The sequence below is a fragment of the Aptenodytes patagonicus genome, chromosome 1 (assembly GCF_965638725.1).
Source record: "Aptenodytes patagonicus chromosome 1, bAptPat1.pri.cur, whole genome shotgun sequence".
Classification (NCBI taxonomy): Eukaryota; Metazoa; Chordata; class Aves; order Sphenisciformes; family Spheniscidae; genus Aptenodytes; species Aptenodytes patagonicus.
In genome coordinates, this window is record NC_134949.1 from 119,474,840 (window position 1) to 119,491,068 (window position 16,229).

The 16,229-nt window shown below is 41.7% G+C and overlaps 1 protein-coding gene across 2 annotated transcripts in view; it reads right to left on the minus strand.

Moving 5' to 3' along the window:
* Window positions 1–16,229, minus strand: part of APP (amyloid beta precursor protein) — a 239,861-nt gene that overhangs the window by 180,616 nt on the left and 43,016 nt on the right. For both annotated transcript variants that reach the window (XM_076352421.1, XM_076352429.1), the window contains exon 2: window positions 14,683–14,850. In XM_076352421.1, the coding sequence (XP_076208536.1) occupies window positions 14,683–14,850 (168 nt within the window). The remainder of the gene's footprint in view (window positions 1–14,682; window positions 14,851–16,229) is intronic.

Genomic DNA, 16,229 nt, shown 5'->3' on the forward strand with positions numbered 1-16,229 from the left:
GAATCCACCAACTCAAAGAAAGCCAGAAAAATGAAAAGTTTTTTTTTTTCTTCTCCTACAAAAGAACAATCTCAAGAGGATTAGGATGGTTGCCAAATGGAGAAACCAGAAGCACTTCAAATTGCTCCCAATGACTCAATTGACCACAGTGATGTTAATCCCTAGAGAACAACAGTGTTGTGGCATAACATTAAGTCCAATCCTATCCAACAAAACTTCCATGCCAATATACATAAGACCTTATTCTCAAGCAGAAACAGGATGTGCATTTCCAAGTGCTCAAAGGCATGCTGAGCAATGGAAGTGTTAGAATAAAATCAAAAAGTCCAAGTCAATTATGAATGAGATGTGTCGATCCTGAATTTTAAAGGACAGAGCAAGAGGACTGTAATCCTGCATCTGCTTCCCAATCCAAAACACTGTGCAGCTGGAACATGCCCGTGCACATGTTCCTCTGCACCATGCATCTTGCCAGCAGATCTCCCAACCCGCTCGCACAATGGGCAAACACCCAGGCCAAGAGCAAAGAGCACCCATCTCAGCCAGATACTGTCACAGGGTCGAAAGGGCAAATATCACCATGCATTCTCAGTCCATGTACTGTATGAATCAGGCTTTCAACATGAAATGAAAAAAATGATGTCTACTTAACATGAGTTACAGTGTTAACAGGTTGCTGACAGCATGACACAACTACTTGCCAAACTGTGACTCCTACCCTGGGTAAACTGCTCTGTTACTTGAAATCCGAACCACACTAGCTCAGTTAGGTGGTCCCAAAACAGGATACAAAACCAGTTTCTACCATCTCCAAGTACATGGGGGGAATAGGTAAATACTTCCATCATTTTTAAGAGCTTAGCACCAACTCCACTCCACAGAAATACGAAGACATGACCATAAAAAATGCTCTACTGTGTTAACAAGACTTTGGTTTCAGACTGCAAGTTCAGCCATTCCTGACTGCTGGCACTCTCAAGCTGTTTTCCTGTCTTGCTGATTGTTTTTTTTTTTTAAGATATGCTGGGCTAATGGTATGGTAACATTAAAAATCAGGGAAGAAAGTGTGACCCTGGTTGAATATTCTTTAAAAAAAGCTAATTGAGAGAGCAGAATACTCTTCCTCTCCGAGTAATCAGTTATTCCCGTGCTGGACATCAGCAGCCTTTGCACAGATGAAGAGCAAGTCTCTCTAACAGAGCCCTACCAGGCAGGTACACAAATACCTTTCACAGAGGAAACAGTATATGAAAACCCTCCTTTACTCTACTCTTACTGCTTGGGGGGGGGGGGGGCGGGCAGGGGGGAAGGAAGTCTTAGCATGATGCAGATTAACATTTCCAATTCTGAAGCTAAGAAAACAGAATCTACGAATGCCCAGAAGATGACACTACATGCTGAGTACACCCACTGGCGTTGATGGAGTCTACCAGTCTAGTATCATCTCTCCTTGTTCACTATGTAACAATTCCTCAATTAACCAGTTGCTTGAGGCAACTCATTGACATGCAATTGTTATGGCTGCATCCAACTAAACAAGCTCAAAGCACCTCAAGAAAAGGACAGTCTGTGTAGGAAAGCTCAGCAAAGGCATCAAGGAAAGAATAACAAGAAAGGGGCTTCAAGTACTATTTTACAAGTACTATCAAACAACCTTTGGCATCAAACTGACTTGCCCTTCATCATCACAAGTGTTTACTACAACAGTATTTAACAGATTGGCATAATGAATAGTAGCCAAGCAGAAAAACTTATTTTTTGTATTAATTGCTACAGAAACAGGTACATTCAGAGTCATCATGGCAATCGCAACTCAGGTGGCAGTAATACAATCAAATAATTTTTGTTCTTGCATGATCCTCCAATTTGCCAATTCTTCAAAATCCAGAAAGAACTTAAGTTATCATACTTACTTTTAATATTAATCGTATGTCTCCTTCTTTTACTTTTGTTTCACAGTAAGGCTGGCAAACAACACATTTAATTTAAAATTATTTTTGGCACCCTTTCTCCAACAGGAACTAAGTTCACTGAATTGGACTGAAGTAAAAATAAATATATCAAGTTTGACCATTCCAATCCAGTACTTCTTGATGGAAAGGATTTTCAAACTGATGAAAGAAGAAACAAAAAATCCTTAACACTCGTACTGCCTCGGCTCATCCTGGGAGAGATTACTTCTCGCCTGGCAGAACCACACCTACGCTTCTGTTGAAACTTTCAGAAACGTAAAAAGCAGATCAACGCTTTAAATGCTCTTATCTTCAGGATTATGTTATGATGCAATCTACTTTATCACTGCGCTCTGTGGCTTAGCAGTTCCCATTGTTTAGCAGGGTAACTGTTTCAGAGATAAGCTTTAATTTCCTTAGTACTCATGGAAGTGAGACATTAAACTAGACTGAAGTTCCTTCTCCAAAGACTAATCTAAGCAGCGAAGTCAATGTAAGGACTCCTAGCGCAGTGTGAGCAGTTTTGCACTGATCTGTTGGTGCAGCCCTGTGACAACCGCCAGGCTGACCCTCTAACACCCCATAAGACAGCCCAGCGCTTCTCCCACAAGAAATTCTATGACACGGCTACACAATGTGATAAATTAATACATCCCATTAATTTGCAAATATCAAATCCACTTCTGCATTATGCTTAAGACAGGATCCTAGTTTGTTGAACAACAGCAACAAAGAACCCTAATCTTAGAAAACAGCACGTGAGACTGATGCTCCTGAGCGCAGCCACTCCTCCTTCACGTCCAGCTGCAAAACCCTGGCAGAAGCAAAAGCAACAGCAAAACCAGCAGCAGCTGGGACTTGACATTTGAGATGGAGGGTCCATATCCTTTTTCTCAAAAAAGTTATGGCAGGCCTGTGGAAGAAGAGTTTAGCAAATAACCCAAGAAAACTAAATTTCAGATCGGATAACCACTACAAAGATACATCAAATTTCTCAGTCTTTCATTCATCTATCAATTCTCTGTCCTTCCTGCTGTCATCATCCTGCCTAAAAATACCAGCCTTCTTCACATTTCTTTATTTTCACCTGCCTTCTTTCCTCTCCTTTTCTGCACAGATTCTGGTATTTTGAATCTATTTGCTCTCCACTTATGTTCCTGCTGCTGCCCAAAATTAAATCATGGAGCCACATTTGCATCTCTGATTAACATGTGGCCTGCTCTTCTTTATAGACTTGACTGGACATCTGTCTTCTAGACCTAATAACATCCTTTTTTTCCCATTTAAATTGTTCATGTTATCTATCGCCAGAGAAAATTTGCTGGGGAAATTCAGGTATTAACTGGATATGTTCTTCTGAAAACACACAGGACCAAGAGGCAGAAAGATGTAGTGCCTTCAGAAATATCTAAAAAGCTTCTCCTTCCCAGGCTGTTCAAACACCATAGCAAAGCCATCCTCTGGTCAGCTGCCATAAGAAGGGAAAGTCCTGCCTTCCCGTTCCACCTCTCCCACGTTAGCACTCCAGCTCATCTGACCCTCAGTGAGTCAGGTCGCCCTTTTTTCTGTTTGTTTGCAGGAGTTAGCTTTGTGCCAGTTCAGCTCCCTAAATCTCATCGCAAGATCAGACACATGCTAAAATCTGGCAGAGCAGAAAAGAGGAGGAGGAGGGGAAGAAAACTGACTCTTTCTGGAACAGCATGTACCGCTTTAGCTCAACGCTTCTGCTAAACCGCTCTGTAGCAGCACTCCTGTTAGTTTGGTAAGAAACTCTAAAATTAGCTCACACAATCTGACCGTCTCATAGGAGAGACTGTTTGTTCTTGCTACAGATCTTAAGCTACAACAGCTCAAGGTGCCAAAATTAAAAGTATGCAAAAAAGTGGGGACATTCAGGAATTTTGAACCTGGCTGAAATCGGGAGACTTCTCGGTCCACCACGTTGCTCCAAACCAGAGCGGTGCTCTTGTATGAAACGCCTCAGGTAGATGAATGAAACGGTGATAGGAAAACATCACAATACTGCTCAACAGAGCAGCTCTGATCTGTACTGGCATCAAAACCTTAAAAGCCATCTACCAGACCTCAGCAAGAAATCGCCTATTAGCATATCCACTGATGTGTTCTCTGCAATAGCTCAAAATGAGAGCTTCTATGACAGTCTCCTCTAAAATACTAAAAAGTACACACGTACTAACTTATATGGTATTACAAGTTTAGCTTTAATAAGTTCAGTCTTATCAAATCCCCTTAGGTTCCTTGTTTAGAAGCATAAATGTAATTCGGGCTTCTTGGATGATCTCTTCTGATTTTTTTTGTTCTTAGATGGAGCGTACAGACTTGCCAAGCTGTGTGGGAACTGGGACAAGCAACGTTAGCTGCAACACTTCACAGATGTTTAAAGGAATACTCATCAAAATCAAATTTACCATTCTTTTTTAAAGTCTGTAATTGGTTCAAAGAAGGAAAGGCAAAAAATACTAAAGATGACCTTTAAAGGTCACTTCCAACCCAAACTATTCTATGATTCTATTCTATCTTGATACTGCCTCAAAAAACAATAGTTTCCTCATGTGCAACTCAGAAGTTGAGTTTACAAAGAAGCCATTTATTAACCGCAACTCTTTGGCAGAGCTATCTTCCCAGGCCAAGTGGAAGAAGTGAGTAATGAATGGAAGAAATCAGGTGTTTTATAAATGCTTAGTTATCACTGTTCTTCAAGACGACATATGACTTAGGATAAGAACCAAATCAATTAAGTTGCATTGGTTAACATTCTAATAGAAACATTGTGTGGTTTCTTCAGACAGCTGGAATTGGACATCTTGCATATCATTAAATTTCCACGGGGTCAGTGCTTTTCTGACCTACAATGGTATTCATAGAAAGAGAAACTATGCCAGCAAGAAAAAATTTTGCATCAGACCATATTTCCTCATATCCAGATTAACAGTATTCATGTGTCAATACTCATATCCAGACAGAAGAAAAAATTTAAACATGGTATTGTCATTGCTGTACAAGTAATTTTCCTTTTTTTTATGTTAATATATGCAACAGCTATTGGCACTCACAAAATACAAAGTTGATGTTTTAACAGATATTGTGATGCATCTTCTAAACACTAAACAGTATCTTTCTAGTATCAGTATCTCCTGTCTTAGCTAAAAAGGAGGACACTTTCCCTTTCCCTAGCAAGGATTCACCCTAAGGCCTCATAACAATCTGGAATAGACTTAGGGAACTTAAATCCAATGGTCTGTTTTCAGTCTCAACATTAAGCCAGATACCTCAAGAGCGCTGAAAAAAACCTAAAAATCTAAAATCCTCACCTTTCCAACTTTTTCATTAGCAATTTGCAGTAACACCCCTTGAGTGAAATTCTCACCCCACTTGAGGGGAAGAAAAAAAAAAAAAAAAGAAAATTAGCAGCTAAAATTCTGTTTAAATTATTAAAAAACCCATGCTATATGTATATAAAGGAAAAAGATGGATAAAGCCATCAATAGTTGGCCAGATATTCAGAAACCTCTCCATGATTATAAATTATAATTAATCCACAACCATCTAGAACAATATTCTGTAAGGAGCACACATCTATAAAAAAAAGATTATCAGTGGGATTTTTTTATTAGCCAGAGGTATACAGTATTTGGAAAATTAAAGCAGGCACTCAGTACAGTACTAAATAATTTTAATTGGATAAAGGCTAACCGGATGATAATGCCGCCGTATGAATTAGAAAGCGGTGGTAATAAACTGCTTGAGAAAAAGTGGAATGTCCCAGAAATCAAGAAATATTTCCTCCATCCAACCTTGGGGCATTGCCCTGCTATGAATTCAAGCAAGCATCACCTTCCTGACAGCTTCAAAGCTATGGAGCGAGAGAAACTGTCCTTCCCTTTTTTGTTTTTGCCTGCAGAACTGACAACTGAAAATACGTGCATAATGCCCTTTTACTTGCAAAGACAGACTTCTGAACATGAACCTATTCTGTGCTACCAATCTAGACAGATCAGCCCGCTGCCTGCTACTAATAAGCTTCATATGCACCGTTACAGTGAAATAAACACATCTGTAGTCAATCTTTCTGATTTCCATATATTTCAAAGTAGATGGATGAGGGTGAAACGGGGGCGGGGACAAGAGGAAAAAAAGAAACCTGCCCCCCAAGAAAAGAAAAAGAAAGAAAACCCCCAGAAGAGAGTAACATTACCACCACAAGAAAAAGCAATAAGATATAGCACAGAAAAACTATAGAGCCATCCATAAGGGATGCGGATGACCCAAAAAATATGGGATGCCACCAAGCATACTACCTATTCACACATACACCCAGTCATGCACAGAGACGTAATGAAGACCCAAAAGACCTGAAACCCCTAAACACTCAAATCCACCCAAACACCCAAATCCTGCTAGTAGCCTCTCAGCTCTCAGGAGCACCAGTCCCAAGAAGGAGTCCCACTGGCACCCATCCATCTGCAGAAGTACACTCGCAGATGCTAGGGCTGCGGTTTCAGTGCCTTTAATGGGACACAAGTCTGAGATTGCCAGGGCATGATTCCTGCCTTATTCCATCCCTTGTCCATTTACTGCTAACACTTCTCCACGAGTCAACGCTAACACAGAAGCTGGATCAAGGAACTGACCTACTTCTGAAAACATCCCTCCCCAAGAATAAAAACTGCCTCAGAGTGGAAACTGCCAGGAGTTAAAGGGGACCCAGGATAACTTCAGCAGAAGTGGGACAGATCTGTATCAGACAGAAATGTCCATGCAAGCATGGTCTGGAAAGCTGGAGGAAAAGAAAGTAGATTAGCATGGGCATTTCCTCCTCAAAAGGGCTGAAATGTAACAGCTGTATATTTATAATAGATTTTTCTTTACTTAAGGTAATCATCACACTTTACAGCTAGTACCTCTTAGGCTTACAATGTTATTTATTTAAGGAACAGCTGCTACCAGTCCATCTCAGAGCTACGCAGTGTAAGATGTTTGGGAGATGTATCTGTAAAGAAAATAGCAGACAGCTTACTACGATAACTCTGTATGTAAGAAGGAAAAAAGAATGGTGAAACGCAGCAGTAGAGGTCTGCTGTGTTGTCCCCACCAGGACACCTTCCATGCAACATCACAGGTGCAGGAGAGGTAACATCTCTACAGACCACATGCAACACTCCACAGCCCTCTCGGAAGTTTCTTAGGCTTCAATAAGGCCAAAAGTTGGGCCAGTCGAGCTTCGCTCCCTTCCCTAGGCGCGCTGAGAGACTTGTGCAAGCGTGGTTAGCTGGTCCTTTTGTAACCTTAAGGAGCAAACCACAGAGCCCAGCATGCTGATGCTAATGCAAAACGTTTTCATCTTGTCTTTTATACCTCCAATTCAGCAAACGTCTTCTGACATCTTGATCACATGCTAAATGGTTGTCTGCTAGTTCAACTATGAACCAAAAAAGGCAATAGGACTACCCTGCATACAGCCATTGCATTCATATATTTTAGAAGGACAGAAGAACCAATCGTATTCCTGGCACAAACGTTATGCTGGTGGAACCCGCCGATAAAGTTGAGCCGTTTATCTAGTCCATCATATCTGTGAAATTCAAAATTAATCTAGGGGAAAATGGAGCATCACAGCTTCATTAAACACCGCAGTACACATTTACCTAAATATATATTTATGCAGACAATCCTACTCCGTTTTCATCCTTTTTCCTCCCTCAGCCTCAAAGCAGAAGCACCCTCCTTCCACAAGAAAAACACGTTACTTCAAAAGGAGTTGGAAAATTTATCATAAAAGCAGCAACATACTAAGATCCTGATGTTTTTCATTTCATTTCTTTTCGAGACATGCAAAAAAAGGTCTATGTAGGGGAAAAAAAAGAGAGAGGACCTTTTTATTATGAACAAAAGAAAGGCAGGCATTATCTCGCAACATATGCTCCAAGTTTTATTAGTCACTTGATTTGAAATATATTTAAATGGTAGACTACAGCCAGGGCTAAAAAGCCCAGCCTTCTTTCTCAAGAAGGTTTATATGGTGAGCATACCAAGGTTTAACTGGAGGATAAATACAACATCAGTAGTAGACCCTATATTTCCAAAATCTAAGCCTTCATTGAAGCAAATGAGATTTAAGCACTGGCAGACAGAGTGAACTAATTCAACTTTTGCTGTGGACCAAAAGCTAAGTAAAACAAAAGACCTCAAAATCAATCCAAAGAGTGCTGAGATACTGTTCACCCAAACTTTTAAGCATGACTGTGCACATCTCAGAGTATACCAACACACAGTTGCCTTGAAAATGTCATTTGTTTTTAAGGACAGTCTGTGCTGCCAAAAATCTGTATGTTTTCCATGCTGTTTCATTACGTGGATCTTTTTCCTCAGAGCAAAACGTATGGCTTTTTAAGCTGATGAATTTAAAGCAGCGCAGGTTTAAAATTAATTTTCTTCTTCAATACAGTGGCTATTTGGTTTGAGAAACTAGAAAGAGCACATTATGCAGCCTAGATAAAAACAACAATTCATATTAGGATGAAAATGACAAGGTAACATGGAGAGAAACCATTATCAAAGCAGCAAGACCATTTTCATTGCGTCTCAAATTCTCTTCTCAAAAGAAAAGGCCAAACTATTTTTTTCTTTTTAAATCTTCAGCATCCCTGCCAGTTCAACAAACCCTTTAACAAATCTCTAGAAGCTCTCAACAAGGACAAAGACTAGAGAGGGAGGGAACCGCTGCCATCAGTCCTGCCTGCCTGCTTCTGCCTGGCGTGGGCCCCAGGGCAACAAGCACGGAAGGATTATTAGAGATGATGGCAGTAGGGAGCCAAGCAAGTAAATAAAAATGAAGATGGGGCAGTCGTTTGATGGCCCTTTTGGCCCATCTACAAAACAGGGGACTTGAGGACTACTTTGAAGCCAGAGGTTGTGGGGTGAGTTAACGTCAAAACCTTATTATGGTCACATTCCAGCTTGTACTGGATCTGGCTAAGAAGTGGCTTTGGGTTTCACCTGCAGCTTACCTAAACACGTGGCATAAACACAGAAGATTTGAGCAAGTGACAAGATCATCCTTTCTGGAAGTATTATGATTAGAGATTAGAAATGTCAACACTGTTCTGTCAACAGTTATAATGAATTATCTGTTATCTGAATTTACCCTACTATTTTCTGCTCCACGTAACACAAAAATATAGTTAAGAGCATAGCAGTGTGCATTTATAATTAATTTTTTTATTTCTGGGGAGGACTTCTGCAAAAATAGACATTCAGTGCAAGATGCTCATGGATCTCAATGATGTTTAGAAAGAACACGGACACATGTCATGACTTTACAAAAGAAACCAAGCAGTCATGATGTGGTTTCAGCGATGCCAGGTATAACACTTGCCAAAGCCAACATATATTCTACATCTGAAAGTTATTCTAAGCACCCAGCCAAAGATCTTGCAGCAAGCCAGCTGCTGATTACACGGCGCAGCTAGATCGCCCGGCTCCGGGGTTTACACTCCATCTGCTCAACCATGCACGTGATATCCAGACCCAAACTAGTTTTACTGTAGTTTTGGTTTGGTCTTGGAAAAAAACCACCCAATTTTGAGAACCATTCCTTTCCATTCTGTTCAACTCCATGCATACTTAAAATGGAAATGAACACCTCCAAATGAAACTAAGTGGGGAAAAAAAACATGCATTAGACAAAATGAAATTTTTGCCAGCTGTGAGTGTTGGTTTTACAATTCATTTTGGACATGAGTTCAGCACAGACGGCAAAATAATTTCAGTCCTTCAAGGAACTCATATAATGTATCCTAATTACTAGACATAAAATTCAGCACATAGTAGCTGTTCGAAATTGTTAATATAGTAAAACATACACCAATATCTTCCATCTGAACACTCATTCTGTTTAAACAGGGAGCTGAGCACACCTAAATTAACTTCCTACTCTACATATTCATGTGACTCTGAAAACACATACTTTGCCAAAGGGCAGGCTCCGGATCGGTTTTATGAAAACTGTTTAGCAAGACAAGGAGCTGACAGGCCTCCAGCACGAGCACAGCCTGCTCCGAAACACGCCTTCCTTCAACAGTAACGTGCCACGCCAGTGCTTGAACATGTGTGGGTAGGGGTACCTGGTTTCTTCCACAAAACAACAAAAAGCAAAATCCAGGAGCAGTGGTCCCCACCTGTTTTAGGACATCAGCTAACCACCCATCAGGGGCTGTTAGGAAGAAACTTTCCCCAGGGGGCTAGTTACCCAGTAATTTTGTATGGCAGGGTTTTTCCAGCATCCCTCTGAAACAGCTGGTACTGCAGTGTCAGCAGCAGGACTAGACTGACCGATGGCTTGATTTGAAGTGTCAGCTAGTACACTCACAACACGTTAAGGATTTTGGCATATACACAGGTGTAACCACTCCATTTACATTTATGCAACATTGCTCTAGCACCTGCAGCACTTGCATTTGACAGCTGTTTGCAGATCAGGCCCATGCCCTTCTACTTTTCAATAACGGGTACAATTAATATAGTGGCATGCTAGCTCGTTTGAGATTAAAAGATACCACTAGTAAATTGTACTTCTCTAACCAGCATCTCATTCCACCCAAGAAAGCTTGATTTTGCTGTATTTAAAAAAAAGAAGAGCCACTAGCTTAGGCTGAACAAGGGAGAACGTGCAGATTTGAAGGCAGAGGAGATGGATGTGCTCTGCTTCCAGAACCACTTCTTGTGACTTCAGTGGCAGAGTTTAACTGAGCTCAAGGAAGTTAGAAGGTAGCACTCAAGTATCTTCCATTTCCTTTCAAATAAGTAACGTACGGTCTGAGCTTTGTCATCTTTAAACCGTGATGTGTTGTCCAAATATAAATCCAGACAGTTCCTGGGCTGCACTGAGCTCCCACTCAAAAGAAGCGAAGCAACAAGTGATATACATCTTTAAAACATGTAGGCGGTTCTGCTTATTCCCCGTTCCTCCCTTTCTGCCCCTGCAATGCTCCTCTACTGCTACTTCCTGCATCAAGACTTCAAAATCCACCTACGCTGGCAGTGGACGAGGAAAGGCAACGATGACAATCTCAAGGAAAAGATACAAGGTTCCCAGTAAATGTAAGCCCTTCTGTACTTCATGCACCTTCCAGCCCAGTGCTCTACATCTGGCCTGGCATTGTCAGGAAAAGCTCTAAAACAGCTTTTAGGGAGGCCGAGGAACACATCTACTTGTAAATTCTGCTGCTGAAAGGGGAGATTTTATTTCTTATTTTTTGTTAAGATACCTTCCATGGAAGAAAACAAAGCCAGAGGCTTACACAGAGTATCATTTTGGATTAACCGGAGTTTCCTGATAAAAGGTACAAACTTGTATTATTTTAGAGCCAAGGAGCCACAGAGCAAGATCTCCACTGTACTTGCTCATTGAATTTCTGCCCAGTTGGCTCCTTTTGACATGCCCCTGGTGTAGGAGAAACTGGGTGCATAAGCTACCTCTACAGGATCTACCGCAGTAGAGCATCATCTCTTGCACTACAGCCACAATCACAATGCCGGTTGCAGAGCTACACAAGGTATCTGCAACAAAAACCAGGATGGACAGATTTGTCATTGGAGATGCAGGCAAAAGTCTTACCTTCCCTTGTTCCCTGTCATTTCAGGGCTCTGCTCAAAGCTGGGGAAAAAACCCAGTACCTCAGCAGAGTGGTACTAACAGCTGCTGCTACAGCAAGACCGAAGAAACAAGGAAGCTGCCACGGTGACAGAGAGCATGAAGAACACAGATTCAGGCAACGTACCTGTCTGCTTGATTAGCAGAGCACATACGCTCAGCCTCTGCCTATACTGAGGAAAAAAAAAAAGCACCCCAAGAATTAGCAGTCCTCCTTTTGGGGAAAAAAGCAGCATGAACAGGAGAAAAGGAAGGAAAAGGTCGTATTTGGCAAAAGTAATCAAAAAGGAGATTTTTACCGGCATACTATTCCAATGCTAGAGGTACCACATCTGAGCCTTGATGCCTATTGCTTCCTGCTAATGGGAAAATACGAATTTACCCCATTCCCTGGGCCTGACAGCAAGCACTGTCTATGTAAACAGCAGAAGGCAAGAGGAAAACCACCTCACTTGTTACTCCCAGGATACTAAGCATATTTGGAGCATCAAGCAACAAGGTGTGCCCCACAGCTGAGAAGCCATTTTGAGTTGCATTTACTAGCACTTCTCTACAAATTAATTTCTTTGGTAGAAGTGGGTGCTTTTATCTGACTCTTCTGCTTCTCTTGTCAGGTCATGGGAAAGTTAAACAGTCGCAAAGCAGTAGTGCCCTTTCCTGGCCAAAGTCAAAGCCCACCATGCTACAGACCCGGGCGCAGGGAAGACTACCGAGAAGAGTCTCACTGCACCGGGAGCTTCTTTCCACCCTGCCAGGCTGGGTCAACTTCTATGTGGCTTGTCCCTTTAACTTGCTGTCAGCAGATACAACCTTCCTAACACTTGCTATCTATTTCTAAATTTATTACCAGTATTAAAAAATAGTGGCTCACATGATTCCTCCCCACCCCCACACCAGCTGCTGACACAGAGCCCCGGTGATGCCACATGCTCTTTCACCCCAGACCAGCCTGCCCCTTCTATACCAGTGCCCTACAGCTGGTTGTACTGCGCAGCTCAGGTGTGTGGGATCGGGCGGGACAGCCAGAACATCGGCAGTTTCCCACAAACCAACAGCCTACTGGTGAGCACAGCAAGGAAAGGGTTTTTAGCCAGATCCGCACAGCAGAACTGCTCACTTGAAGTTAAAGAGACCACGCTGCTTAATCACACACCCATAATAATGTAGATTGACTAAAACCAGTAAGATGCTCGCCCCATTTTTAGGGTGTAGACCCGCCAGCACCTTGCCCCACGACAAGGCAGAACCCCCTACGCTATGCTTTTAACCATAGCTAAAGAGACACTCCAAAATCATGACGCGATCATCTAATATGAAGCTAATGAACTGTCAGCACACAAATCAAGGCTACCATCCATCACACTGGAGTTTAAATATTTACCCTTAGTAACACAAGTAACAGAAGGTCTCTCCTCTGTTTCTCCAGTCGGGAGAAAATTTCAGACTCTCAAAAAAATTGAGGTTAAAAGGGAGCTACAGAGGTCATCTAGACCTTCCTCTGCTCCAAGCAGGGCTTACATTTCAGCCAGATCACATTGCTCTGGCCCTTGTTCAGTTTAGCTCTCCCAGTCTCCAAGGACGGAGACTCCACAGCCTGCCTGGGTGCCTGTGCCACAGCAGGGCCACTTTCATGGCGAAGAATTTTTTCCTTATGTGCAGTCACAGCTTTCCTTATTATTCCCTTTGTCATCTAACAGTATATGGCTACTACCTTCTGACTGCTTTTGCTTTCCTCTTCACTTTATTTTTAAGAGGGCTTTTTTTTTTTTTTTTTTTTTAAATGCCACCCAAAATTTCAAAATCACCTGACATTCAGCTGAGATTTGCAATTTGCAGTCCTTGTTCTGGAATCCTTCCCTACCTGCAGCATTTGTAATTGAATTGCCAACCTACTGAGCTATTCATGCCTTAAAACCACCTGAACTTTCTACTCTTACTTCCTGTAAATTCACATATTTCTTTCTGTAAGTTTAGAAAGATTTGCTACCTTGTGGACTTTTATTCACTGACTGTCTACTTCCATCTCCTTATTCCTTCTCTCACCCTCAATAATTTCATTATGCATAAATTGACTTTATTCAGATAATTCAAAGAAGACAATGGAAAACGAGAAGAAACCTCTGAAACCTTACTAGTAGGTTAGGTTTGGTATTTTTGTTAGTGGTAAACAAAAATACCATGAATTTCACAAAGTAATACTTCTAGTAAAGAGACAAAGCTACTGGTGAAGAATCAATTTTAATAGCCATGACAAGTTCTTCCTTAAAATGAATATTGCTAGAAATTCAGAAAAAACTGAACAAAACACTGCAAGAAACAGAAGGAACAATCAATGGGTGAAAGAACAGGAATGAAGATGCTAAGAGAGCAGAAACCTGAAGAGTGAATTATCTTGCTTTCTAAAGAGGCATTTTCACAGGAATTGGTTTGACATTTAGGAAGCAAAACAGCTACTGCTATACCAATAAGCAATAGCCCCTGCTTAAAAAAAAAGGCAGAGATGGCATAGAAAGACATAAGGACTAAAGCGATTCAAGCCGTGCCCTTTTGTTTCATGGCATGAAATCCGCATTTTCTTTTCAAATTGTCACACGCTGGTACGAGGTTATCACGCTATCACAGCATGGAGACAAAACAAAATTAGATCCACAATCTGTTCTTAGGACATAAGTGAGCAGGTAATAAGTTTCTGCTCTCAAATACAAAACCCAGAAAGAACAAGGGCATTTCAAATAATAAACTGTCACCTCAGCTTTATTCAAAATACTTTATAAGCAAGAAGTTCATTGTGCATATACTATACAAAATTATCCCCCAAGGGCAGAAGACAGAGGGACAAAATTGTCAAACAGCCTCAGTGACCCCCAGCAACCAGGTTTTGAAGTTGTTTTAACAGGCTCTGGGGAGAACCTCTTTAAAAAGGACAAAAGCGCAATGGAGCAGAAGAGGAAAAAAAAGAAAGGGAAGGTTCCTACAGACTCAGCTCTCCAGCACGTGCCTGCACTTTGGTGCTTCAGAAGAACAACCACCGCAGTTGTTCCCGAGGACAGTACTTACTTCCTGGCAGTACTGGAGAATCCCTTCCTTCGTCCCGATGCAGGTCTTGGTGCCGGAGGGGTCCGATTCCCACTTTCCATTCTGCACGTTCATGTGCATGTTGAGTTTCCCACAGAACATGGCAATTTGAGGCTCTGCCAACAACCCAGCATTTCCATCGGCAGGCACCTGGGAGGAGAAAGAAAAATAAAAGTTTTAATCTCACATCTGACAGTTCAGTCCATCCAAAGCAGGAACAGCTCAAGCAAGCCTGAACCAAACTCTAGGCTTAGCCACCCATGGCAGCAAAAGCTGAAATTGTTTGATTCAGGCAGATTTGAGAAAAGTAAATAAGGTCTTTACAGAAATCCAGAACACAATAGCGTTACACAGAGTTTAAAGCTGTAAAAAAAATCCTTCTGGGGCCCAAAATGATCACCTTATCAACTTGGGCTAAACACAGAACAACATGCATACTTGGAGTGCGATAACAGAAATTTAATTTTCTGAACATACTTGGTATACTAGTGCTATATCGGGGAGGGGGGTGGGGGGTCACTAACAATTAGCAAAAAAGTAACAAGTTTTCAAAACAAAACAAACAAAAACCCCCACCATATCTCACAATATCTTTTTTCAAGACCCTCTCTAGTTCATTCAGAGTTGAGCATGCAGGCTGTATTTCATCATGCCTTATAAAGGTGGTGGGTTAAAACCAGCAGCTTCCACCTAAGCTTTGTTTCCTGAACCTTAAAATGCAGTGGCTGCAGTGCTATCAAAATGGGACTGCTCACAGCAAAGTATTACAGAATACCACCTACCCGAACAAGCATTAAAATACCCAGGCTTAATACAGGCCACTCCAAGTGCCTCTCCTCTCCTCCCGCAGGCACGCTCCCCATGACGCCCCGAGCCGCCCAGCACCACCCGGCTGCCTCCCTCCTTCAAACGCCCAAGCGCTGCTGGGGTACGGAGCCAAACATCAGAGCTGCCTTCAACAATTTCCCGATTAAATGCAATTCTGGAACATCTGTGAGCTTCCCACCTGCATTTATAAACCAACTTAACCCTCCTCCCCCACAAACCTCAACACTGGTTTAAATCCCTCCCGTGGGACCACAGCAGTAAGGCAGGTCAAGAGCTCTTTCTTTTCACTCTGCCCTCTGGTGTAGCCAACCTCAGAAGGTATAAGCTGAAAGGACTCGCTTCAGTTTTACCATCTGACAAACAGAACGCAAAGATGAATCTCCTCTTTGGGTTAGGTTCCTCAAGAGAGGAGTCAATGGCTCTCCACTGTCCCTCACGCTCCAAAGGCGAGCCCGTCACATTCGAGGTACAGCAGAGTATGCAACTGGGTTTAAATATCTATTTTTAACTTTTAATCTTTTAGCTAGAAAGCTTCTCAATGAGAAAATTAAAAATTTTAAAAATTCATGAAAAACTGAAGAAACAGAATTACTGTCTTACAAGAGGTATGCAAACCCCGTATCTTAGTTCCCCCACTCTTTGTTTAAACACAAAAAAACTTCATGAATTTTATATGCCTACAGTAATTAAAAAAAAAAAAA